The sequence below is a fragment of the Drosophila innubila genome, assembly GCF_004354385.1.
Source record: "Drosophila innubila isolate TH190305 chromosome 3L unlocalized genomic scaffold, UK_Dinn_1.0 0_D_3L, whole genome shotgun sequence".
In the NCBI taxonomy this organism is placed as follows: Eukaryota; Metazoa; Arthropoda; class Insecta; order Diptera; family Drosophilidae; genus Drosophila; species Drosophila innubila.
In genome coordinates this window covers 11,220,645-11,247,385 of record NW_022995376.1, presented here as the reverse complement: position 1 = coordinate 11,247,385, position 26,741 = coordinate 11,220,645, and the positions used below count along the sequence as shown (strand labels likewise).

General features: G+C 36.3%; 5 protein-coding genes across 5 annotated transcripts in view; 4 read left to right on the top strand and 1 right to left on the bottom strand.

Moving 5' to 3' along the window:
• The first annotated feature begins 210 nt into the window (after positions 1-210).
• On the top strand, positions 211-1,102 carry LOC117786862 (probable Golgi SNAP receptor complex member 2). The gene is made up of 2 exons (XM_034625278.1): positions 211-469; positions 532-1,102. The coding sequence occupies exons 1-2, from the start codon at positions 333-335 to the stop codon at positions 1,046-1,048; spliced, it is 654 nt and encodes a 217-aa protein (XP_034481169.1). The 5' UTR covers positions 211-332; the 3' UTR covers positions 1,049-1,102.
• Positions 1,067-1,793, bottom strand: LOC117786874 (probable prefoldin subunit 4). Its single transcript, XM_034625293.1, has 2 exons — positions 1,633-1,793; positions 1,067-1,508 (listed from the first exon to the last, which is right to left on the bottom strand). Exons 1-2 carry the CDS (start codon positions 1,675-1,677, stop codon positions 1,137-1,139), a joined length of 417 nt encoding a protein of 138 aa, XP_034481184.1. The 5' UTR covers positions 1,678-1,793; the 3' UTR covers positions 1,067-1,136.
• A 469-nt stretch (positions 1,794-2,262) lies between these two features.
• Positions 2,263-3,061, top strand: LOC117786881 (cytochrome b-c1 complex subunit 8). Its single transcript, XM_034625300.1, has 3 exons — positions 2,263-2,396; positions 2,643-2,825; positions 2,884-3,061. The coding sequence occupies exons 2-3, from the start codon at positions 2,651-2,653 to the stop codon at positions 2,976-2,978; spliced, it is 270 nt and encodes an 89-aa protein (XP_034481191.1). The 5' UTR covers positions 2,263-2,396; positions 2,643-2,650; the 3' UTR covers positions 2,979-3,061.
• A 443-nt stretch (positions 3,062-3,504) lies between these two features.
• On the top strand, positions 3,505-4,129 carry LOC117786885. The gene is made up of 2 exons (XM_034625304.1): positions 3,505-3,818; positions 3,894-4,129. Exon 1 carries the CDS (start codon positions 3,602-3,604, stop codon positions 3,764-3,766), a length of 165 nt encoding a protein of 54 aa, XP_034481195.1. The 5' UTR covers positions 3,505-3,601; the 3' UTR covers positions 3,767-3,818; positions 3,894-4,129.
• A 7,434-nt stretch (positions 4,130-11,563) lies between these two features.
• LOC117786782 (solute carrier organic anion transporter family member 74D) overlaps positions 11,564-26,741 on the top strand; it is a 29,064-nt gene continuing 13,886 nt past the window's right edge. The window contains exons 1-2 of the mRNA XM_034625165.1: positions 11,564-11,676; positions 13,219-13,400. The gene's annotated coding sequence lies outside the window, so the exon portion shown is untranslated. The remainder of the gene's footprint in view (positions 11,677-13,218; positions 13,401-26,741) is intronic.

The following is a 26,741-nucleotide window of genomic DNA, read 5'->3' as shown; positions in this document are numbered from 1 at the left end:
ATCTATACGTTGGAGATAAATATTTTCAGGACGAATCGATTAATTGCGAAAAATTAATCAACCTGTAATTCCACATTTTGCAGGTATTTTAATCAATTAAAAAAATAAAAGACACTTCATAACAAATAAGATCAAGCTGAGATTTGGGTTCATCGATTTAAAATGCATTAATCGATTATAAATCGATTCAAGTACCAGCACTAGTTTCTTGCAACGCGTCAGCTTTTTGAAACGAATTGATAAATCGTGTTATTGCAGCTAATTGATTAGTTTAATTGACAAACAATCTTGTTGTATGCTGCTGATGAGTGTTCACTAGATTTGCGTCGACAATGGAAACCCTGTACCACCAAACCAACAACACAGTCAAGGAAATTGAGCAGTGCTTTCAGCGCCTGGGACAGATTGGGCCACAAGAAGCGCTTGACGTGGAGAATGCGATACAAGTGAAAATAACACAGGCAAATTCGTGAGTCATTCCGAGCCCATCCAACCCCACAGCAGCTGTTACAATATCATACAATTTTACAGCAACTGTGACCGACTTGATGTCTTGTTATTTAAAGTGCCGCCTTCACAGCGACAGAGCTCGAAGCTGCGCATAGATCAGCTAAAGTATGACTTGAGACACTTGCAGACATCCCTGCAACATGCCCGAGATCGTCGCCAGCGCCGTCAGCAGGAGATAAACGAACGGGAGCAGTTGCTAAATCATCGCTTTGCCGCTAACAGCAATGCGCCGACAGAAACTTGTCTAAACCTGGATTACGAACTGCAGCATCACACGCAGATGGGTAACGCTCATCGTGGTGTTGACGACATGATTGCCTCCGGAAGCGGTATACTTGAAAGTCTCATATCACAGCGAATGACACTGGGCGGTGCTCATAAACGTATCCAGGCCATTGGCAGCACCTTGGGATTGTCGAATCACACGATGAAATTGATAGAGCGGAGATTGGTTGAGGATCGGCGCATCTTTTTGGGCGGCATGGTGGTCACATTGTTGATAATCGGACTGATTATATATTATTTTATAGTGTTATAGTAAAACCAAAATATCATCTGGGTCGAGTGTTAAATTAAATGTACTCTATTTAAATGAAGATGTTTCACTTGTCGAACCAGTCGACGATCTAATCGTCGCTCTCTAGGGAAATGTTGCTGCCAAAACGCTGATACAGATGTGCCTTTAATTCGTCCATATCAGCTTTGATGATCTTTGCCTTGGCCTCAATGCTGGCAATCTCCTTAAGCGTCTGATCCTTCGTCTCGGCAAGCAGTTCCTGAGTTTTGCCCAGCTTATGTGAGAGGAAAACCTCGCCAATCAGGAAGGGAATGTCTTCCTCCTCGTCAAAGAGCTCAATTTCCTCCAATGCCTCTTCGACACACTTGAGATCATTCTTTTTCATCTCCAGCTCCATCTTCAGATCATCCATGCGGGCATTGTGCTTGGCAAAACGATTAATGCGCTGCTGATCTTCGAATGAGATGTGCACATCATCATGCTGCAACCGGGAGGAGAGGGGAAGAGAGTAGGAATTAGTCAGCGCTCCCGAGCATGTCCAGAGAGCAGATGATGAGCAAAGTGAGGTTACTTTGGCGTGCTGGAATTGTCACACATGCACTTACATTCTGGAACACTTTGTTCGTACTGCTTGCAACTTTAGCGGCCATTTCTGTCGTTGTTTATGAGAGTTTAATAAATTAATATTGAATTTTTACAAACAGTTGGCGACAAAAAATGTTAAGCTGATTCGTTTTTGAAAGACGTTGCCACCTGGCAGAAAATAGTAGGCGTTGCCAGAAATGCACCCCTCTATTCATTGTCGATCATTTAGTTCTTTTAACTGAACATATGTTTTTTGTGTCAACATTTGTTTTAATAATTTCAATCTTGTAAAACAGTTGGGTGAGTTATTAGTTTTATAACATTTTTTTAAGAAGTGAAATATTATATAAAAAAGTCAAGATTCCGCTGCCCGTCGTTTTGGTTTTTTTCCCATAACCTTTTCACCGACTGGCAACCTTCCACACCAGTGCTCCCAAGTTTTAAGAGAGAACAATAGCTGTTTCTGGCTGGAAAGCATCTCAACTTGGTATTGTGGGCACTTTTGCACAGTATTACCAAACATTTTAATAGCAAAACTTAGCTGAAAACTATGTTAAAATTGGCCGATTTTCAGCTAATATAAATTTCAATTTTTTTGTCCAGAAAACGAACTTTAAAAATAGCCACAGCTAGTTATAAAAAAGCTAAGTTGGTAACAGTGATCAGATTTGTCAGGAAAAAAGCTATTTGGGCAACACTGGTTAGCATTGTCAAACAGCCGGAGAGACGGACGGACGTCATTTGAGGTTTTCTAAATAAAGGCACAGTTTTTTGATTTATCAAGGTAAATAAATATTGAACATAAGGAATGCCAAATTTATGTCAAGTGCTGTGTTCTATAAATATGCCCAATTATTGGCTGGCAAAAGGTGCAGCCAACTAGGCACAGTTGCAAACGGTTCCCAGTGCAAAATTACATAACCTCTTTGAGGCTAAGTGCAAAATGTTTATAATAACGATATGTGTTTTTATACAAATAATTGTGAGCTTTTTATGTGGTTGCTAATGTTAATACCGTCTACCTCTTTAGCTTGAAACATGCGTCCAACTCCTGTCCTGAATGGTGCCCACTTCGGCAACCTCGCCAAGGTGCACGGCATTGTGACCTACAAGTTGTCTCCCTTCGAGCAGCGCGCTTTTGCAGGTGCCATCAGCAACGGTCTCCCCAATATTGTGCGCCGTGTTCGCTCGAACATCTTCCGAGTGGTCCCACGTAAGTAGAATGTTAATTTTCCATCAGTTGCTTTCTTTAATGTATACACGTCTTGCAGCCTTCATTCTGGGATACTTGATCTACGATCTGACCGAACGTAAACACTCAGCTTTGGCCCGCAAGAACCCCGCTGATTACGCCAATGACCAATAAACGAACTGTATTTTAGTCGGCGCACATTAGCAAAAAATAGTGATGTTAAGCTAAATAATAAAAGGAAACCCACAGTTCAATTGTGTGACCTAGTGTATTGAATGAATTTTTAATGAAAGTTTGCTCTTATACGGAGCATTTCATTATTTCGTAAATTTGCTTAGTTGTAGCTAAACGAGCCTTTAAACGCACTGACTGGTCAGAGCTGGGATTTGTCATTTTACAATATTTTTGTGGCTGGGTTTTGGCTAAAATTAAATATATTATAATTTTTTTATGATATGTCGCATAAAAAAATATAGGTGTAGTAGCTTGCAGCAATAATATTAAAAATTATCACTTTAATCTAAATTAAATGAATCAATTGCATAAACTTATAAATTGATAAAAGTTAATTGAAATTGCGCGCCATGAAAAAGAACAAGAATTCGGGAGTGCTGCCAGACTGTCTTCGTTCTACCGCACTTACCAGCACTATAGATTTCTTACCTTGCCAACACTTGCACATTGACAGCTGTTCGCCTCCCCCCACAAAAACAAAAAGACGTAAATTTTATATACGTAAAGATAGGGTTTAGTTGTTTTTTTTATATATAAAGACCAGCGAACTTAATAATAATTATATGGACTGCTGCGGTGGTGAGGTTCGCAGCGAAAGCATCTACAACATGCTGCAGGCCCTAGTCGACTCCAAAGTGATCAACGTGCAGTTATTTACAATTGCTGTGGGCATTTTCTTTGTGGTGTTGCTGCTGAAAAATAACTTTCGTAGCTTCTCAGGAACATAAAAATGGACAATTGATGACGCTTTTAGTGGTTAATTTATAAAATAAATGTAATGTACGCAATTTAGTTAAGCATTAATAATAAACATTCAAAGCAAATATAATTTCTGTTCATTGTTCTTATTCTTAGAGTGGAGCACCTTGCCAATGACGTCACATATTTTTTCGGCCAGCCACAAAATGTTCGTGTAACAAAGCGATTCAGGGTCGTCATGGTCGTCGTTGTCTGGCATAAGTCTATTATGTACATATATTTAGACATGTATGAATGTACATATAAAGCAAACATAATGCATACTAATTGTATTTGAAGGCTGATTGAACTGGTTCAATACACTATATGAGAATATCTCTATTTCATAAGAAGACTGTGATTCATTACCCATCCAAATAGATAAGATAGTAAATCAATGATGCAGCTCTTTTCATATATTTTGTATTATCGAGGATGTATCTCTTGAACTTTTGACCTAATTCTAGTTGATACGAGTATTTTTATAATATTCATGCAACTACGCTTAATCAATTTCAATTGGCATTTGGTCTATGCTTGCCACAAATAACTTCAATTGACCAACGATCGATTGTTGCACGCACTTCCTGGTGCTGTCGCATTCCCCCATTTCAATTTCAATTCAATAGACGTGCCACAGGCGTGACCTACGCCATTTCTTTAGACTCAGGGCGTATTTATGGAAAATATGCTACGTGCTTTTTTGCACAAATTTCTGCATTAGGATACGAATGCATTGCACAAAGCAAACTCAACGATTGCTGCCAAAGACCAATACGTGACAATTTTACCACTTGTCGGCCAGAAAACCAGATGATATAATTTTGATTTTTTTAACATAAGCAATCCTATTCAAATGATCATACCCAAAAAATTCTGTAAAATATTATCAAACGATTTTTCAAGAAATATTCCCATGAATTGCAGTCCAATAACCCAATGTACATTTTCGGCTATAAATATAATAAAAAAATTGTCAATGAACTTGTCTGAAGAAATTCTAGGAATTGAAAAACGATTCAAAATGCTGACCGAAGTTCCGTTAATGAGTGATACAATCCGATTGAAAGAATCGTCACATCGATTATATAAAACAGTCAGACAATTGTAAAATCTTAAAATATTATTAACTGTAGAAATTTGCTTAAAATATTGTAAACATAAAGAAGAACAATTTTTTTCAGAGGACTATCATAAATTGCAAATCATTTTGGATAATCTCTTAATTTTTTCGTAACTTTTTTTCTGAGTGCTGCGTTTAGACAGACAAAATTCAACTTTGGCTCCGGCTTCTTCTCCGAAACAATTTTCGAATCCTTCCTGTCCTTGCCGCAGCCATCAGATCCAACAGCATCTGCTTCGATCTGATCGAGGGCAATATCCTCTTGAACTGACTGATGATCTAAATTTTTGATTAGCCCCACAAAGTCGGTATATTGTTCATTATAGCGGGCTATTATAGTATCCCGTCGTTGCAGCTTTGACTTCAGTACTTGCACATTTTTCTGTAGCTTATCCACTTGTCGAACCCGGGCGGTGATGCAGTTCATCTCTTGGCGCACATTATGAAGCTTCGTCTCCAGTAAGCCAGCACTTGACTTGACATCTCCCATTTGCTTTTGGTATTTAAGGCGTGTCTGTTTGATCTGATCCTCCAGATAGGCAATGTATAAATCCTGATTTGGCGATTTGTCCCCAATGTCACCTTCAAGGCGAAATTTCTTGCAGGTATCACCACCAGCACAACGCTTCAAGTGGCTGCCATGTTTCCGGTATATCTCATCCCGATCGAATTGTAGGACGGCCAACTCATGCCTCAATACATGTATCTCGTGCTCCAAGCGCGCAACCTTATTCATAATTATTCTTATTCGAACTAGCCCCAGATTACCAAATTTTGAATGCACTTCTTGAGAATTTTGTTTTACACGAAAAAAAACTTCAGCTAACTTTAACAATTTGATTTCAATTATGATTGAAGGTATAATGTTTGAAAGTAATGGCAAAGCTTTCGGAACTCTGAGGTTTGTATAGAACAAAAAGCAGCTGTAAATTATTTAAAGTTGTAAAAAATAAAACTTTAAATCAGTTATTGAATCAAAAATAATTTTTTTAATAATTTTTCAATAATTAAAAATTAATTAATATTAAACGGAAAGGTTCCACAATTAAAGCGAAGATATTGTTATTAAGGAAGAAACGAAGTAAAGTTATAAATAAATTACAGAGATATACTTGATATAGAAGAAATAACCAAATAGTTTTAAATAATTATTAAATAGCTCAAATTTAAATGTTGCAACAATTTAAAGAACACTTTTAAACAGCTATTCCTGGAAGTTTTGATGTGTATAAAAAGGGGAAATTAAACATAATTTAGTCGGAACTTGAATTAATACAGAATCCCAAGCCCATAATTATCTATCACGTGTCAAGAGAATCATTTAACCAATTGTGTTGGTAAGTTAATAAAGTTAATCGACTGTCAGCTAAAAAGGCATTTATGAAGACGGCTACCAAATTTTCGGTAAATGTAAATTAATAAAATGCTCAATTTCATGCACATTACTTATTATTAATGTTTATTCTTTTTTGTGATTTTTGGGAAAGGAAATTACTGCAATTTGATCGGGGTTTTCAATATCGCGAAATTTGCATCGCAGAATGTTTTTTTTTTTGAATGGGGCGTTCTGGATTTAAATGCGCCACGCCCACCACTCTGACGGTGGCCCAGAGGGCGAAACGTTCATTTCCAAACATAACCAATGCAAACACAAACACACACACATCTACATTGTGTATACTTTGGCATTTTGTTGTTTCGTATTTTTTTTTGTTTGTAAGCATAATTTGTATTTTTCGCCTCGAGATGCCGCACACTTGATAAGGGTTATCGATACCCTGGGTACCAGGTCTCAGGACCAAGCCCAGTTGCTCATTAATTTTTTTTGAAAATTTTTTGGTTTCATTGTATTTTTTTCGGTGGGTTTTGTTGTAAGTTATGCGTACGGTGTAATTCATTTGTTGTGGCAGGAAACAGCTACAAATTCTTAAGATACTCTGCATGTATTTGTAATTGTTGTAGATGTAATAGTGCGCTTAAAGCTCCTAGCAATCTATCTAGCTGCGATGCGCCGAGAGCTTTAAAAGCTGCTGCATGTTGAGCAAAGTCTGTGAATTTACGTAGTGTTTTTAATATATTTTATGTAGTCAACCTAAAAAATTTCCAAGTTTCAACGTCTATAAATCTTTCTAAGAGCGATGATGTCACATAATAAAAGTCGAGCCCTTTTGCAGCTCAATGTCAAGGTCTTTGCAATTTTTATTCGCCTTTCTGGTTGTTGTTGTTGTTGTTGATGTTCTTGTTGTTGATTTCTCAATTTGACAAAGTTGTTCCCACTTGCGCAATTTGCATAAATTCAAGGTCAGTCGCACAATAAAAATCCAGACATGATTTGTGAGTATACAAAATGTGTGTGTGTGTATGAACCTGTGTGTGTGTCTGGCTACTTTTTTCGGCAACTTTTGTGGCAATTTGTGTGGCAAGTTAAAGCTAAATATCTAGATAAAGCTGTCGAAAATCTGTTGAAAGCAAAAAAAAAAAACTTGTATTAAGTTTGTTGAAGATGAGATACTTGTAGATAAGTTGAGGTTTACCTATCTGTAATTTTAGGCACTTATCTAGATACATTCGAGCTCCCAAGCCAGTGTGCCAAAACAAAATGATATCAAATGCGAAATCCAAACAATAAACCCGAAAAAGCCGCTTGCCCCGAAAAACTTGACTAACATCTAAAAAAATGAATCAAAAAACAGAAAAAAAAATGGTTAAAAAAATAAAAAAAGAACATCAGAACAACAGAAGGAGAAGCTGTCGATGCAGCAGCAGACAAAAAGCAGACAAGGCGAAACCTACGCAGACGGACGAGGGATGAGTGGGGGCTGTGTTTGGATTTTTGGTCTCAGTCTGGTCTCTGGGTCTTGTTTGGGTTCTGTCGACGACGTAGACGTAATCTAGACGCCTTTTGTTTGCGCATAGAGAGCAAGAAAAAAAAGAACAAAAACAAACAGAAAATCGTTATAAAGGGCAGCAGAATCCAAGGCAAGACGATGTGAACGAGATAAAGGGTGTCCCGGGGGTGAAACGGGTCAAGTGTTCTACTAAGCAGTAGCTGTCTGGGAATGGAGAGTATTACTCTTTAAATCTTCAGGTTATGACATCAATTTTACTTTAATTGCACTTAATTTCAATTGCAGAGACTTTTGATTTTGTTATTCGATTGCATTTGATTTAACTCGATTTCTAGACACCAGAAATTGCGCAACAAATGTCGCCAATTTTGGACCACTTGACTGACCCCCCGCCTTACTTCCCCCTCCTAAGTTTAGCCATTAAAATTGAAAACGAAACCAATGCATTTTGAAAGTCAATTTGGCTGGCAGACCAAGTTGATTGGATTTCATTGAATGTTTAGACAGGTTTGAAATTCTTAATAATATTTGAAGAAAAAAAATGTTAGTTAAAAGTGGCTTTAAAATTCACAACGTTCACAGAGACCGAGAGTCGATATCGCTCAGAGTAGTTGATCGATTGACATGAAATTGACTTGATCAATTTTAAATATATGAAATATGCAACAGTCTATGGCATGTCCCAGCCTCAGACTGTGTTCAAATGGAGCATTATCCGCATCAGGGAATTAGCTTTGCAAATTTTGCACTTTTGGCGACATTTTAATTTTGTTTTGTTTTTTTTTTTAGTCAACAATTGGGCAACAGACACACATCCGTTCTGAATTGAGACAATTGCAAATTCCATTCTAAAAAACAAATTCAATGTTCTTATTTGTTCACTTCGCATACAAAGAAGAAAAACATAACTCAAGCAACTGCAAACTTCAATTTCCGACAGGCACAAAAGACTGCGCCCTCTGAGCACTGTTCCTGTCCGTGGACGGACCCCGAGAGAGTTATTAAAACTGCACAAGGAAATGCATACAAAAGAAACAAACACAAAGTTTGTTATGTTGCGCAGGCGCAGCCCAAGCAACGCCCTCAACGAATCTGGGGGCCCCAAAATGTTATTGACCCGCTCGGTGGATCCGTTAGCGTACCCCCAATACCATCCCATCCCGAATTCGAACCCAACTCGACTAAGGAATTCTTATTAAGATCAATCAGCTAAATGTCGGTTTTATGCTTAATGCTTATGATTCACACGCGCAAGGCGCAAAAATCGAAATAAAAAATTTAAAAACCCAAAACAAAGAAAACAACAAACAAAAATTACAATCCCGAAATTTATCTGTGAAATGTTGACGTCTGCATATCCTTAAAATGTTTTTTTTATAAAATTGGTATCACGTTTTAATGGATTTTGTTGAAAACTGAGCTATAAAATTTAATTTACATACTGTATTTTACGATTAAATATTATAAATGTTTGAAAAGTAATTATTATGTATTAAAGGTAAGTCTTATCTAATATTTATATGTATTATAAAATTGTGTATGTAGTTAAAGTTTTAAAATATTAACAATGCTTCAGCTCATTTTTTCTCAAAAAGTTTCTTGCACCTTAAATTCAATCTACGTACTACTGTTGACGATAAAAATGTATAACTTTGTTTAAGAAAATATTTAAGTATCAGAGATTTAGCTTAAATAATTTTTATTAATTTTCATGTTGTATAAAACGTTGAATAAAATCTTTTAAAATATTCAGCTAAGCTTATTCCGTATTCACTTGCAGACATTAAAATTATATTGAATTTTGAACCCTTTCTTATACTGCCAAGTTGCTCAACAAAGTTTAAGTTCTCAGTGAGTTATACACTACACATAAGCAAAAGATGTGCAACAAACTTTTTGGCAATCCTTTTACAAAGTTGTCGGCGAGTTTTTATGCTGAGAAATTGACTTTTTGCTTGCTTAATTAGTCATGGCAGAGGCAATCGGTTAATACAGCAATATGATGGGAATTATTATGTACAGATGCATGTGTATATAGTATATATGTGTAATATGAGTGTGTGTAAAGTAATATATGTATATTTACTTCAATTCAAGCTGCTTATCAAAATTGACACACATTGTAGACTTACTGATAAGAATACTGTGCAGCTTCTGGTCGCCTGAGCTATTTGTGTCTCTTATTCTCTCTAGCTTCCGCCTCTCCCTTTCGCACTTTCGCCTCTCTTGGCAATGCTTCAGATACAATCATAATTTCTGCCTGGAATTGGAATTGAAGTTGCAAGTTGTATGAGACATTCAACATTGCGCTCGCATTGCCAACGTGAATATTTGTGATTAATTTGGTATGGATGTAAGTGTATTTGTTGTTTCTTTCCTTTTTTTTTCATAAATATGTTAACGTGTACACATCAAACAAAAGTGTCAGATAAGCCCAGCGATGTTGTCAATACAACAAATTTTGGAAATTCTTTTCAGTATTTGCTCGACGTTTGTTTACAAGCTGAAACAGTTACACAAACACACACAACAGATACAGATACAACTACAGATACGAAACTAACAGATACAGTTGCTGCCAGAAAGAGACAGAGACAAAGAGAAAGATGGAGGTGGAATTGGGGATGGGGGTGGTCATGCCCCTTAAGCTGTATTATTTTATGCTGCATTTCAATAGAATTCCAATAAAAATATAGTACAAAATCATCCATTACTTTGATCGCCAGCTATCAGTAATGCTTCTGTTTTTTTTATTTTTTATATATATTTGTATAATAATTGTTACAAAAGTTCAATGCACACTTCGAGGTGAATGTGTTTATAAGCAATTGCAATCGTGTTTAACTTGTTTACGTCTCTGACATGTCACGTAATTAACTAGTTGCTGTCGAAATCGATAAATTAATGCTAGACATAGTATAGAAATAACTCTAGCCACTTGTGAGTATACTCAATTCATTTTGATCATTCATTAATGCATTCAAATACACTCATATGCATGTCTGTCGGCCTTGCGCTCAATGTGTAATTGATATACGAGTTTTTACATGCTGAAAATCTACTCAATTTATTTATTGAAAGTCTGTCTGAAGAGGGAAACTCAAAATGTAGAACATTTTTTAATTTATTTCATTGTTTTTTCAGATTCAATATGCAAACCCTTAAAAAAAAAATAGCTGCCATCAATTTCAGTTCATCTTTCATTTTTTACGTATTTCTTTCGACTAACTTATGCCAATGCTTATGAGAATTTGGCTTAACTTGCGCCTTGAAACTTTGTTGCAGGTCTTCATCAATCTAAGCAGTGCATTCACTGCGGCATCTTCATTAAAAGCTCATCAGGCTACCGGGCTTTGAAAGGACTCAAGCCTAACATCTTAATGATCTGTTTTGCCCACATTTAGATATTTCGCATGAAAATGACATCAGAACCGAAAGCAAAAGCTGCAAGGCAAGGCAAGCTTTCATTTTGAGCCAAAAAGCAAAGTAACCCAATTAGGATAATTAATAAGCTTGCGAAGCAGAACAGCTGTCGAAAGCGACGTAGATAATAGCAAAAGAATACAGCAAATAAATACGAGTACTAGTTAAAGAACTCCCTGGAGAGGCCACCTCGCCCACAAGTTTAACAGCGGCGAGAGCTTTAACAGAGAGAGATAACAGCAGCGTGGCGGCTGTTAAGCTTTTGACAACAACAAGTCAAATGCAAAGAGCGTCAAAACAGCTCCAACAACGTCGCTGTCGCAGCTGACTTGTGCGTCGACTGCGGCAGCAGCAGCTGTTGGGGCCAAGTGAAAAAGTTTTTCGAGTATTTCAGTTTGGAATTGCCTTTGACCGCGTGCGGACGGCGACGCCAGCGAGTTGTTGTTTGGTCGGCTTGAACTGACACTCTGTGCATGTGTATGTGATGTGGTCTGTGTGAGTGTGAGTGTGTCTCCTCACCATTTTGCTTGAGTGTGTGTGCGGGCGCCACAGAGCGGCATTAAATGGGTGTGTGTGTTGTATGTGTGGGGGGGACCAGCAGTGACAGCGGCAGCAGCAGCAGTAGCGGCAGCAGCAGCAGCAGCGGCAGCGGTAATATGTACACTTGCTGTGTTTTTATTTATATGCGCACTGTGCGGCTTCGTCTGCTCACCGCATACCGCTCCTCGCTCTACGCTCTCTGCTGTTTTGTATATTTTGTGCGTTGTATCTGTATCTGTATCTTTATACTTATTTTCGTTTTTGTTTGTGCGCCGCTCGTCGAAAAACAACAATGTAGGTCGTGCATATTTAATATATGCAAATAAAACAACCTATTGAAACAGACGCATGTTACTACCAAAAGCTACTACACTTTTGCCCTCATCTACTACTATTTTGTGATAAATACAAAACACAAAAACACAGGCAAATGCACACACACGCACACACACAGACAAAAACGCCGACGCACAGTGCCTACGCCTGCGATAACAGCAACAGAGCCGTCGCCACCCCCTCAGGCAGCGAAGAGAGCAAACGTTAAATGCCAAATTAAAATTCACTCTCGCTGCGCTGCTCTGCTCTCTGCTGCGCTGTGCGCTCTCTTTTTAGGCGCTGCCAGCGGCGACGGCGGCAGCGGCAGCGTCGCGTCGATTTGGCAGCGTTCTAATTGCGTGCGCGTCACTGTTGCCGTTGCTGTTGCTGTTGGCGGCGACGCCGCTGTTATCTGTTGTTGGCTGACGATCGTGTGTATCTTTAAGATACACCAACACCAATACCAATACCAATGCCCGGAGCAGCGCGGCAGCGCCGCATTCGTGTGTATCTTCTTGTTGTCTGTTTGTCGTATAAATTGAGCCGCACTTTGCTTATTCTCGAGTTTTTGCCGCTCAGACGTCGACGTTGTAACTGCACGCGCTGCGCTGTGAACGCGTCGCGTTTTATTCCATTTCTATCCAAATACACAAAAATTGTATTTTATTTCGAAAATAAAAAGCGAACAACATTCAAATCTTAATAAATAGTAATTGTAATTATTATTTTTTTTGGCTTGCGGCTACCCAAATTCTGTTCAATAGATAAAAAGATACTTTTGATTGTTATATGTATCTGAAAGATACAAGTGCAACACTGACGCGCCACAAAAAACACCCAAACGAAACACACACACAATATTTTAAAGCGAAAATTGTTCTATTTTTAAACCAAATACAAAATATATTACGTCCGCAGCGCAGAACTGAGAGTTTCCCCACACACAACAGCAACAACAAAAATAAAAACAACAACGAAATACATAAATATTTGAGAATTCATAAAAAGTTGTTTTGAAAATTTCAAGAAAAAATGCAATTTTAATGTGGTGTATTTCAAGTGAAACAAAAAAAGCTTTCCACAATTTTTGTGTTTTTCCCATTGTCGACAGCATTTAATTTACCCTTCCATTATGTGTGCAATTATTTAATAAATAATAATCAACAAAAATTAAATTGTGTGAATTAAAAAGAAAAAAACAACAACAACAACCAACAGAGCGTACAATATTGTGGGCAGAGCGAGACAGAGAAAGAAAGCGACAGAAAGAGAAAGAAGAGAGGTAGCTAAATTACACGCATAAATTGCGTAGCGCAAAAAGTTCTGAATGAAAAAGTCAAGGCATACGGGCTGAAAGTACAACAAGCGATAAATGTAAGTACAGCTGGAACATTGTACAAATTAACAACATATATGCATACATATATATATCGTATATATTACGTATGGTATGTAATCGAATTAGCAGAGCCATATGGCAGAGTAATTGTTATCTAAAACGGGTTTACAGATTGGCATGAATTGAAAATTTCAACAATAGAATTATATTCTAAATTTGTTGAATAATATACTAACCAAAATATCTGTTACTAGCCATTTTCTATCTTAAGAACTCTTAACGTGTATCTTACAGATACTTTATTTAGGGAAAGAAGCAATCATTTATTAATACATGTCTTTAATTAAACCAAAAAAAAACAGTTTGATGTGCTATCTAATGATCTGCTCTTATCTATCTCAAATATTTCGACACATTTCATGTAGAACCCTAACGTGTATCTTATAGATGCTCGTTTCTTTGGGTTTCTTTTTAAGGCGGGTGTGGGGGAATCTCTTTCAGGCGCCAGAGAAAGTGAAACATGTAATTTTTATGTGTATATATCGCTGACGGCGACGGCCTAAAAACAAATTATACGCCGTATTGAGTGAAATCGTAATGAGTTAAGAAATTTCTTAAATGCGCGACTGTCCCTTTTGGACAGCTGAAAGCGCACAGCACAAAATAATGATAAGAAAAGAAAAAAAATATACAAAATCCGAAAAGCAAACCAAACCAAACCAAAGCTGCAGCAGCAACAACAGAACATGAAATACATTCCGATTTCGGTTTTTTCTTCTGTATTTTTTCTTCTTCTTTTTGTTGCCTCATTTTTGTGTAATTACATGCCGGCGAAGGCAGCTAAGAAACAAAAACAACAACAAGATCAGCAACAACAAAAACATGTAAATACGCACAGATAAAGATACAGATACGGCAGCAGACGCACTGAAAGATACATGCATATATCGCCTGCAAATGCATTTAAGGCCACAACACAAAAGCGAAATGAAAGCCTACCAAAAATAAAAAAAGCAAAAAAATGCATAAATAAATGCTTAAGTACAGCATTTAAAAATGGCAGGCAAAATCAATAAACATACGTTTAATTAATGCATGCATGTATGTGTGAGTGTAAATGTTTATATTGCAGCTCTCTTAAATATTCAGGAATTGTTTAGGCCATGTTTATCTTGAGCTTGCACAGTACTTTTTTTTTTGCAGTTAAATTTTGAGTTTCACTTTTAAATTATTTTGCTCAACAGAGGAAAAAGGGTTAATAAAAGAAAGCCAGATTATACAAGTTGGTTCTGACAACAGTCCCAGTGCAAATATGACCCACTTTGAGGACATTATCATAAATTTATATGCAGATGCAATTGATTTGCATATAAAGAGATACGAGATATAATTTCCCTTCCAAGTAGCACAATTTATTTAATTTATTAAACTTATTATTAAAATATTTATATTTCGATATTCCACTTTACTACAAATTTATAAATGACTCAGCATTTTGTAAAAATATGTTCTATAAAATTATCATATTAATTATACAAATTCCGGTAGTAATCTTTGCGTTAAAAATACCAAATATTCTATAAAATATTGTACTTTTTGTTAAATTTAAATATTCCTAAAGTTCGAGCCATTCAGTCTGGAACTATCAATGTCTTAGAATTTCGTTTTCATGCAAACTGGAATTTTTATTTATTTATTTTTATTACTTTTATATCTGTGGGCAGGCTCTGGCTAGTTTTCTATGTGTAAAAGTCAAGAGCAGAAAAAAGCAAAAACAATAATAAAAGCAACAATAACAGGAGAATTCCACCTGTAATAACGTCGCAGAAAAGAGCAGCCAAGCTGAAGAATCACGAAACAAGAATCGAGCGGCAGAAAAAGAACCCGAAATCACAAAAAAAAACAAAACCAGATTTACTACTAATTTAAATTCTTGGCATACAAAACTTCTAAAAGAAACAAAAATAATAAACAACAACAGCAACCATTTAAAATTGAGTTTGAAAACACAGCGAAATGGCTTTATTGGCAAAATATTAGCAGTTGCTCTCTCTCTCTCTCTCTCTCTCTCTCTCTCTCTCTCTTTCACACGCACTCTCACTAAGTTTTGCTGTTTCTGTCACTCGCTAGCCCTGTCTCTGTCTGTCGCTATATTTGTGCGTGACAAACGCCGCGAATTTCCGCTTTGTCTGCTGTTGATAGATTGACATATGCCAAACATGCAGATACATATATCTATATCTATAAGATACATTATTTATTTCAACTTGTTGGCTAAAAGCAATTTTCACATTTTAGTCATAGCATTTACAAATTGTTGAAACAACTGCTCGCTATTTGAAAAATGCGCTAATAACTCGCATCTAAGCCAAGTTAACACTCGACTTGAGCACGTGAAGTATCTCAAACTGTTGCCAATAGCATCTGTTGTAGCTGAAAAGAGAGAAATAAAATCAAACAAACTACATTGTGCATGGCATCGTGCTATTATGTTAATTTCTGTATAACAACGCTAACAACATTAATAAAATGCGGCATTAATTATGCATTTATTTAAAGCGTATCAAAGCCGCTGGCTATGACCAAATTTTATCGTATTTGAAAATCGTAAATCTGTATATATTATATGCGAAAACCTCGTTTCAATTTGAAAACTGAAAGTTGGCCTAAAAACACGGTTTCAATTGATTTTTAATCGTTTCGTGTGGTTTTGATAGCGCTTGAAGTTTGGGTGTGAATAGAATTAACAAACTAAATGGAGACTTATTGTCATTACTTTGGAATAAAGTTTGGGTCTAAAAAGAACGAAAAATACGCTTGAATACGCTTCTTTTTCTTATGAATGCCGCTGTCTTAAATTAGGATTTTATAGCAAAAAACATTTTTACTATTTTTTAAAATTTTTTTTTATGAAAATCGGAAACAACCAAAAATATGGTTGGAAAATTGTATAATCCTACTATTTTAAAAAGTGTATTTAACTCTTAGTTATTAGTTATGATTTAAAATAATAAGTATATTACCTGAGTACTATGATCTATAATAATTATTATATTATACCTGAGATTAGATATAAAGTCATATAATTATTTGGGCAAAATAATCCTTTTGCAATGATTGTTTTAATTGTTTTTAAATTGAGGATTATTTTTAGAACAAATTATAAAAAATAATAATAGTAATTCGATATTAATATTTTTAAAACTAAAATACAATTAGGTGAATTTTTGTATTTTTTAAAACAATTGCATGACAATCTGTATTTAATTTTCCATCAATCCATTAAACTTTCCATTTTATCGAAGTCGTTTCTAAAATCATTTAATATTTAGACTATTTTCATACCTATCATAATTAGCTTTAGATATAAATATTGTTTTACCTTAGTTAAAAATACTCTTTTTCAAAAGTTGACAACTTTGACTGTCTGACTTGACACTTGACTAGAAAGATCGTAGAATTGATGTTGTTCTTGATGTTGTTTTTGTTGTTGTTGCTGTAGTCGTATCATCAACACAATTGCGGACCTGTAACTACGCAGCATCCGCCGCAAGAAGATAGAAGAAGCATATAAAATGTAAAAGAAGCTGCGTGCAAAAATCAACTACAACTACAACACAAACTCACACAGATACCGCACACACATACACACGCACACACGGGCAGTAGTGTGTGTATTGCGTGCTATACTTAAGTGATTTCAAAATAAGCCACAAGAAGAGCCTGCCACACCCGCCATGCCCCTGCAACACAGCCCCAACTCGCAACTTGTAGCTTGTTTTGCTCGTGTTGCGTCGCGTCTCTTTAGCAAGTGATTTCAATTTAATTGACAGTCCTTGAACTTGACTTAAACACAACCATAACGCAGCCGGCATTTCTATATAGCACACAGCCTCCAACCTCCATCTTCTCCTCTTCATACCCCTCTCTTTCTCCTCTTTATTTCTCTCTCTTCTACACTACGGCTCTGGCGAATGTCAAAAACTTAAAGTTTCAAGCGCTCTCATTTTTTTTTTTCATTCTATGCCATTCTACGCTCTATACATTATTCAAAACCCTAGTGCTAAAAAATATATATAAATGTTATTTGTGCGTGCGTTTTCGTCTTCGTTCTTTTGTTAATTTATATGTATTTAATCGCTCGTTTTTTTCTATACCCTACAAATGGGAAATTGAGCAATGAAATGATGACAGCAACGTTTTAGAATTCTTAAGTTAAGTCAGCTGTGTTATAACAAAAATAGAGATTCACTTAACATAAATAATTGCTAATTTATGTGCATAAGTAGCTTTAGAAGTAATTATCACTTAGATTTCTTATATTTATATATGCTTAAAATTAGGCTACTTCTAAATAATTACAGTTCAAAGTAGGGTATTAAATTTTCGATTACAATTTATTTGATATATTTTTCAATTTCTTGTTTGACGAACTTCAAAAGCAAATAACAAAGACAGACGAAAATAAAGAGAAAAAACAGAGACAGTGGGAAAAAGAGTGAGAAAGAGATTATGAATGGGGCGTGGCAGCTGTTTTATTCGCGACTTTTAAGCGCAAAAAGTCATTTTGTTAATCTTTTTTGTTGTCATAATTTTCGGCAAATAAATCTAAAGAACACACACACACACACACCCATACATATATTCTTAAGCTACGTAGCGTATATAATTTATTTCGAAAGCGTGCGTACGCCACGCATTCTGATACGACACGGATACAGATACAAATGTATCTAGATACTGAGTATCTAATATGCCACATTTCATTCATTGCGCGTCAATGAATGTGCCGATGTGTGCGTAAAGTGTTTATATTGAACTTGGCTTATAGAAAAGGTTCCCCTCCCCCCACTTACCCCTTCCTCCTTCTCAGCAGTTGGAGCTGGCTTATAAAAATAAAATTATGACTCGGCAACTTGGCAACACGTGTCGTGTGTATTTTCTATTTCACCTTAAGAAAAATAACCAAAATACCTAGAGGGACGGTTGTTGCTCTTCAAGCGCACAGTTATTGTCTGGGCTTATAGATAGGTATATGGTTATATATTGTAGATATATGTATACGCCCTGTGGGCCCATAAAACAAAGCGCACGCAGCGAGAAGATAAATAGCCGCAGGTGACAAAACGAAATTCAAATGCATAACTTGATATTCAATAGATAAGCTGCTCCAGAGCTCGAATAATAAAAGTAAATGAAACCTATACACTCACACACACACACACACACACACACACACACACATACACTCGTGTATGTTTCTCTGTGAGTGTGTACAATTTTTGAGCGAGTCGAAAAAAAACTTTCACCCGCAAATGATCTATGGACACACAAAAGCAAGACACACACTCAAGACTTTCGCATTCAAATCGATAATGTCGAGTTAGAAGCCAAAATGTGAGCTCTACGCACATCTAATTACAGCACTTGAAAAACCCTAAAATCAAATAAATTAGAGCTAATTAGAAATCAGTTCTCGTTCGGCAATATACAATATACCATACATGTGTACAAGTAGCAGAAGAATTTAGTTTCACATTCAATTTACTTTCACAAAATTCAAAATTCAAGTTCACGGCAAGGCGATTGGCAATTGTCGAGCTATCAAAATTTATGCATTCCGAGCAACACTCATTTTGTACTTACTTAGTATACGGGTATTCGTACAGCCGTATCTTTAGCTCTACGATGACGTTGTCCCTATCAATATCGATAAGTCGAACTAACTAAAATCAACTGAAATAAAACAACAAAACTACACACAAAATTGTGATAGAAAATTGTATTAAGACAAGTAAAAAGCACTTGTTGCGACTGCTTGGCTTGAAGATACCCTGGAGATTCACAAACAAAGTCACAGACGGCTTTAAAGAGATAGCATAGGAACTAAAGAGATCTAAAAATTATATACTCTATAAATTATAAGATACATTGCAATGCAAAGCGAGAATACCCATTCTCCACCTATTTTCATTATTTACAGGGTATATAAATAGTGCGTGTGCATGTGTAGCATTAAAGAGGGGCAGAGAAAAAGGGGGCAGGCATAAGATACGTATACGCATAGAGATTGTAGGCGCCTATAAGTAAAATAAAAACGTTCTCAATATTTTGATTTCTTTTTCTGTGTCAATGAACTCGGTTGAACTAAATACGATTTTTTTATGATTCTTAGTTTTATTAGGTTTTGTTTTATTTCTATATAATTTTTGTTTTTTTTTTTCTTCATTTGTTGTTGTTTCTATTTGCCGGTGCGTGTGTTGTTATCTCAAGAATTGTTGCGTAGGCCGTTGTGGCTTTAGAAAAGAAAAGTTATGACAATTCTCTCTTCAGGCGATAGAAAAGAGTGCCTATAAACGATAATGAATCGATTTCATTGAGAGAATCAGGTCAAGAGGTCGGATTATGAAAATAACATATTGAAATTGTGAGAGAAATCTGTTCTGGACTAGAAAATGTAGCTTAAAATGAAATAAATGAAATGGATTGTAATTGAACGCAATGAACTAATAAAATTATTGAATTTACCAATAGAATTTATGTTATTACAGATTTATATAATTGATCATTATTATGGAGTTCATTTAAATCAAAAGAATATTATAATATTCCTAAAAATTTTAATAAGCTGTTCTCAAAAGCCGTAAATCAATTAAATTGTATTATATAATAGTTGACAAAAGTTTCTGTAGCAGCATTTGTATATAGATACAAACAGTGGCTATTTACTTAGAGTTGTTGCCAACAGCAACAAAAACAAGGCAACAATACACAAAAAGGGGAAGCTACAACAAGCAGAAAGGAGAACTGAAATATTTCGCTGTTATAGTAATGAAGACTTGATACTCTTTAATTTCAATTAAATTTATCTACGGATCAATTTTGTTTTTTTCTTTTTTTTTGATTAAAAAAATGTTTGATGTATAATTAAGATTCCATATGCATTTCTTCTCGTTACGTAGTAAATGAAAAAGTGCATATACCTCAGAGCAACTGTCGTTAATGTACTAAGCGTTCGAAGAAGTACTAAAAGTCATGAGAGTTTGGGTTCAATGCACTCTTCAACTGGCGCTGTCGACGTTGTGTAACCAATAAAAATTGATTCTGTTGCGTGCGGGCGTATACAGGGGAGTTAGGGGTAAAGAAGAGGCAAGGGGTTTACACAGTGAGAAAGTCATCATTGAGAGGCCAGCAGTTTGGGGTTGCATTTTATGCATTTCGCTTTTATCGTCTGTTTCGTTCAGTGCACAAAAGTCTCAATGGGAACTTATCTTCATGACGTTCTGTGCTCAAGTGTGCGAGGGAGAGAGTGCGGATGAGGGTGAGGAAATTGAGGAGCTGAAGGGTGGCATGTCTGCTATTTGATTGCATGACTAACTGTAATTACTTTCGCTTGCCGTTTGCTCAGCTGGCAAATCAATAAAAGTACTACAAAAATATCAAGTAATGGGAATGAAATGAAAAACAAAGTTCATTCAAGAATTTTGAAGCTATCGAATGAATTAAATACTTCAACACGCCCCTTGCACTTTGTAAGTCAGAAATTCCGTTCATTATTTTGGGAAAGTGAGTGTAAAAAAAAAAAAACAAAAGGTGTGTATATGCGTACAAGGGCAAGGGGAATAAGGGGGTTTTTTTGTAAATGGATAAGCCCATGAAAAAGAGTCAGCGTCAGCTGCATAGAAAATGACTTTCCATTTTCATTTAACAATAAGCAATCAATTGCAACAGCTACAACAACAGCAACAACAAAACAAACTAGCTGACTGCAAGTTCAAAGCAAAGCTAACGATCTATTAGAAGAAAGTAAAAACAACTAACAGAAACACAATGAAAAGACAAAAGAGGCGCCTCCTACACAGCGGCCAGGTGAGCAGCCAGGTGAGCAGCCAGGCAGCTGTCAGCTGATGCCAATCAGACAGAGAGCGAGCGAGCGGTAGAGAGAGGCAGGTCGGAGAGGGGGCTGGGGAATGAGCAAATGGGAAAATCCGTATGCCGTTAACTGGTTTTCATTTTCGGCTTGGAAAAACCACACATTTGGCATTGGCAACGCTCGTTGCCATTTTTAGTGGCAAAAAGCGACTGCATCATAATGAAAGTGAAATGCATTGCGCAGATGGCAGTTACCAGATACAGATACATATACACTGCAAGAAAGATAGACAGAGAAAGAGAGAGAGAAAGACATACAGCAAGTAAGTCAAGTGCAGTTGCCGTTTGTTGCAACATGAAGTGCCACAGACACGCAGCAACTGCAACTGCAACAGCAACTGCAACTGCAACAGCAACAACGGCAACTGCAATTGCAATTGCAATTGCAACTGCACTTCGCTCTCTTTATGGTCAGAAACTTGCGTGGAATGCAAGTGCAGGCGCGTCATCGATTGCCACTTGCCACATGCCACTTGGTACTTGCCACAAAAGCACAGTCGCTGACTTATTTGGCATTTGACGTTAATTGGCAAGAAAGGCTTTGTATATAATTTGCATGCAATTTAATAAATTATGTCAACGCAACAAATTCACATGCAGTAAGTCAAGCAATTGTCTTGACCATATTTAAATATTTACATATTTGTTAGTTATTTTTTCAAAATATTTAAACACCAAGGATCTCTTTATTTTATTTATTTATTTATAAGAAAAGTATATATTTTTGTTCAGTTAAAAAGTAAAATATTTTAAAAAACATTTGTGCTCTTTAACATAATGTGTAAATTTTTTATTGTGTCAAACAATTACTTGATTAACTGTAGATACATTTGTATCTTAATATGTATGCAGTTACTTGCAAGTATCTCGTGTATAACGACTTCAATGTCAGATCAACAATGAAGGCCGCTGCTGTTGAATCTCTTGTTGCGGATGCTCATTCAGTTTTCTCCGCACTTGAAGTTTTATCTGCCGCTGCTGCATCTGACTTACAATTGTATCTTGTATCTTTCATATGAATGGAGGCTCTGTGTTATTGGTTCAATAACATGGCCCCAACTTGACATTGAGACTTGCGCTCGTTTGCATTGTGGTAGGGCCAAAGTCGATAAACTTACTTTACAGATTGATTTAATTGCCAGTTGCAGCTGCAAGAAGTTTTTCTTCTTTCGGATGTAGGTCGTCAAATGAAAACAAAGGTTGCCACACACTCAGCTGCTTAATCATTTCAGGGTGTAGAGTCTGATCTGGCAACCTTGTGTTGTCAAAGTTTTATAACTTTGTCAGAATTGAACCGATTCTCAAGCGGAATGTCATTTTGATCATGGTTTGGCATCTAAATTCAATCTGCATTTAAATTTTGTTCAATTACAAAATTTTTTTATTTTTTCGACCAACACAGCATTCGATTGATTTTGATGGTAAGGGTCCCCCCTTTGAAATTTCCAAAATTCAAAATTTTAAATCTCAAATTTTTACTTTTAATCGACTCCTTATATCGTAATTAGTATAAAACAACACTTGAAATTTGATTCTGAGACCTTTAATTTTTCTGTAAAAAATTATGTGAAATCGATAAACATTTTGACTTGTAAAGTTGCTAGATCAAAGGCTCGACCAATTTCAAACTTTCATACCTTTGTCAAAACTGAACCGATTTTCAAGCGGAATGTCATTTTGATCATGGTTTGGCCCCTTAGTTTATTCTGCAATCAAATTTAATACATTTTGTAAAAAAAATTATTTTCCTCTAGATCATGGGTTCGCAGCTAAGGGTCCCCCCTTTGAAATTTCGAAAATTCAAAATTTTAAATCTCAAATTTTTACTTTTAATCGACTCCTTATATCGTAATTAGTATAAAACAACACTTTAAATTTGATTCTGAGACCTTTCATTTTTCTGTAAAAAATTATGTGAAATCGATAAAAATTTTGACTTGTAAAGTTGCTAGATCAAAGGCTCGACCAATTTCAAACTTTCACAACTTTGTCAAAACTGAACCGATTTTCAAGCGGAATGTCATTTTGATCATAGTTTGGCCTCTAAATTCATTTTGCATATAAATTTTTTTAAATTTATGCAAAACCGAAATATAACATTTTACCTGAAGAGTTGTATCCGGACGCACCGGAACCGATATTTATAATTGTTTCAGTGGAATTCCCTGATATAAGTGAATTATGATAATTTAGTGATTTTTTCCTTTGCAAATTCAATTGGCATTTCTCTTTGTACTTTATGTGCGACTCATTTTGATCAAGTCACAATAAATTAACCTCTATTTGTAAGCCAAATGAATAATGTGAATAACTAAAGCAACAACAGTGAGAACAGCAGCAGCAGCAGCAGCAACAACAATGCAACATCAATTCACTTCTTCTTCTTTCTGTTTTGTATTTGTCGGTTACATTTCACTGATTTTGAAAGTGAACGTGTGTGTGCAGGCGGAATCGGAATCACGACTTGTAGACATTGTAGGCCTCGCACAGTGGAGCAAATGCAATGATCACTGCAACATGGTTGTTCAAATTGAAGCCCCAAACTATTGTCGTTATTTATTGTTTATCACTGTGCGCATTTGCAAACAATGTTGCTGCTGCTGCTGCTGTTGTTGTTGTCGCGTGTCTGCAATGCTTGTTGCTGATGCTGTTGCTGCTGATAAGAAGGTAAATGCGATTACCAAAACGCAATGGTGAATGCATTGCACACAAAAAACCAGCCAAAAACAAGTTGCGACTTGACCCACGTTGTTGTTGCAGTTGCTGTTGTTGCTGTTGTTGAATTGATGGCGGCGTGGGTGAAATCCAAGAGATACATAAATTTTTGGCGTCGTGTTGCTGCTGTTTTTACTTTTCCAACGCGCCAGCAAATGATTTATAATATTTTTTATGATTTTTCGCAGTGAACTTGCTGTATACCCTATGCGAAAAAGAGTGCACGAAAAGGGTATAAAAAAGCAAATGCAATTTGTCTATGTACATTAAACATTAAACTAAACGAAAAGAGCTGAACCGGATGTAGAGGGTATCTGACAGTCGCACACTCAGAGCTACAGTCGCTTTACTTATTTTTATACATTTCGGTGTTTTGGACTTTTATTTGGCTCAGATACTGATACAATTTGGCTTGCATATCTCTTGAGTTACATATTTGTAGCGTCTGCGGCCGGATAGACAACGACGCAGCTCTCGACGTCCGCTCGCTGCGTAGGCAGCTGCATCAGGTTGACCCAGTTTTCGCTTTTCATAGCCAGGCAAGCTGGCAGCGACTGTGTCTCTGTCTGCGTTTCCAACTACCCCCCTCCCAACTCCACTCCCTACTCCCTGCAGAGAAGTCTTGTCATGTTTGACTTTTTTGTGAAAATTATACGAAATGCATTTTTAAGTAGACTTGTTTTATGTTTGCGCATTAATTTATGGCATTTTTGGGGGCTGGCTCGTAAATAACTGAATGACGCTCAATCAATTTAACACACATTTTGCCCCATCTTGTGGCACTTATTCAATTGAATGCCACGTAACCCGCACTGGACACATAAAATTCCTACTAAACTAGTTTCGCCACTTGCATTCTTCATTCATTTTTTTTTTTTGCTCACTTCTTGTCTTGTTTACTCGCTGTTGACAATTTGCAACAATTTCTATACATTGTTGCACAAATTCTACTATGAATGCGCCCGCAAATTAGTAACACAATGAGACAAATCAAGCGAGGCGAAATGTTTTGCGCGTGCAGCGCCAAAGTGCAGTAAACTGCACTAAAGTGCATGAAAGCGTTTTACTTTTGATAATATGCATTACTTACTATTATTTATGCACTTGCCTGCCCGTTAATTGTGCCAGACGGCGAGGCGCACTACAGTTGCGTACAGTGTACAACGCGGCGTATACGTGATGTGGGCAATGCGCATATTGCGCATACGACATGTGAAAACGGTGCAAAACCGCCTGCGTAATTTCAAGTGATTTATAAACGGGGCGCGGCTTGTTCGACAATTAAATAGCAACTACATTAATATATATGAATACATCTATGTAAATAAATTAATATTTAAGTTTGTGTAGCTTTATTTAACAGTCGACAAGCAATAATTTAAAATACAAAAATTAGAAAATATGATTTTTTAAATAGTAATTAAAATAAGATGTATGTAATTTAAATTTTAGAGTGAATAGATAAAAAAATTTAAGGTATAGCAAAAAGTATAAATTAAAAATATATATATCATAATAAATAATAATTATATAAATAAGAAATAAATAAATGTAATTAATTAAATGAATAAAGGCTTGATATGGCTGCAGGCCAAAAATTTAAAAAATCTATTAATGATTTGCCCACTACACAATTCTCACTCACAACCACACAAATTGCAATATAATACAAATTGTATTAAGCATTAACGTAATTTGCATTTACAATAGTGAAAGAACAACAACAATGCAGACAAACAGACAGCGCTTTAAAATACAAATTGGCAAAGGCAATGTGGGTTGGTCGCATGCCACACACACCCATACACACAAACACACATGCACACACTCACCGTCAAGGTAGGCTCGTCAAGTCAATGCACTTTTCACACACACACACACACACATACACACACACACACACAAATACAGCTGCATTCATCGCCTGTCCATGTGCGTGTTTAAGTTTTGCAATATTTTCATTTTCATTTTCATTTTGAATTTTAATTTCATTTTCATTTCACATTTGAGGCCGCTGCGCGCACTCTCCCAAAGCGTCGACGTCGACGTCAACGTTGGCGTCACGGTGCGCTGCGCTGCTTTTTCGTCTATTGACAGCGCAGCAACTGAGCGGCTAAAAATACGAAATGCTGTTATTGCTGCTGCTGCTACTGCGTTGCGGCTGCTGCACTTTTGCTGATCAATTTCACTTTCACTAATTATGTCACAATAAAAGCAAATGGCAATGCGACTTACTATAATGATCATTAACATTAATTGACTGCATTGCATGACGCATCTGTCCATAAGCTCAATTCCCCGCCAACCACACCCCTCAGCAACTCTATGTCTAGACATTTGTCTGGTATATCAAATGGGTTTATTGGTTTGGTTTTTTTTTTCTTTTTTGGCAGTTGCGCAACATTCTTTGTGTTGTCTGTATTGTTAAAAAAAAGTCTCGCAACCCCATTTCTCTAGCAGCTCAAATCAGTGAGAGAACAAAAGCTCTCTGCATCTGCAGGGGTTGAAGTTTTGTAGGGCGTTTGATTGCGCTGTTAACTTTGGGGTGCACTGTTTATTGTGTTGTGGTAGGTCAAACCGACTCAGCTACTACTAAATTTATACATATCTACATAGGTATGCATTTTGTAGCATATGTATATAAAGTAAGTGATTTTTTAAGCTAAGCAACAGCTAATATTAATAATAAATGAAAATACAATCGAAATGCTTTTAATTTTCATTCAAAT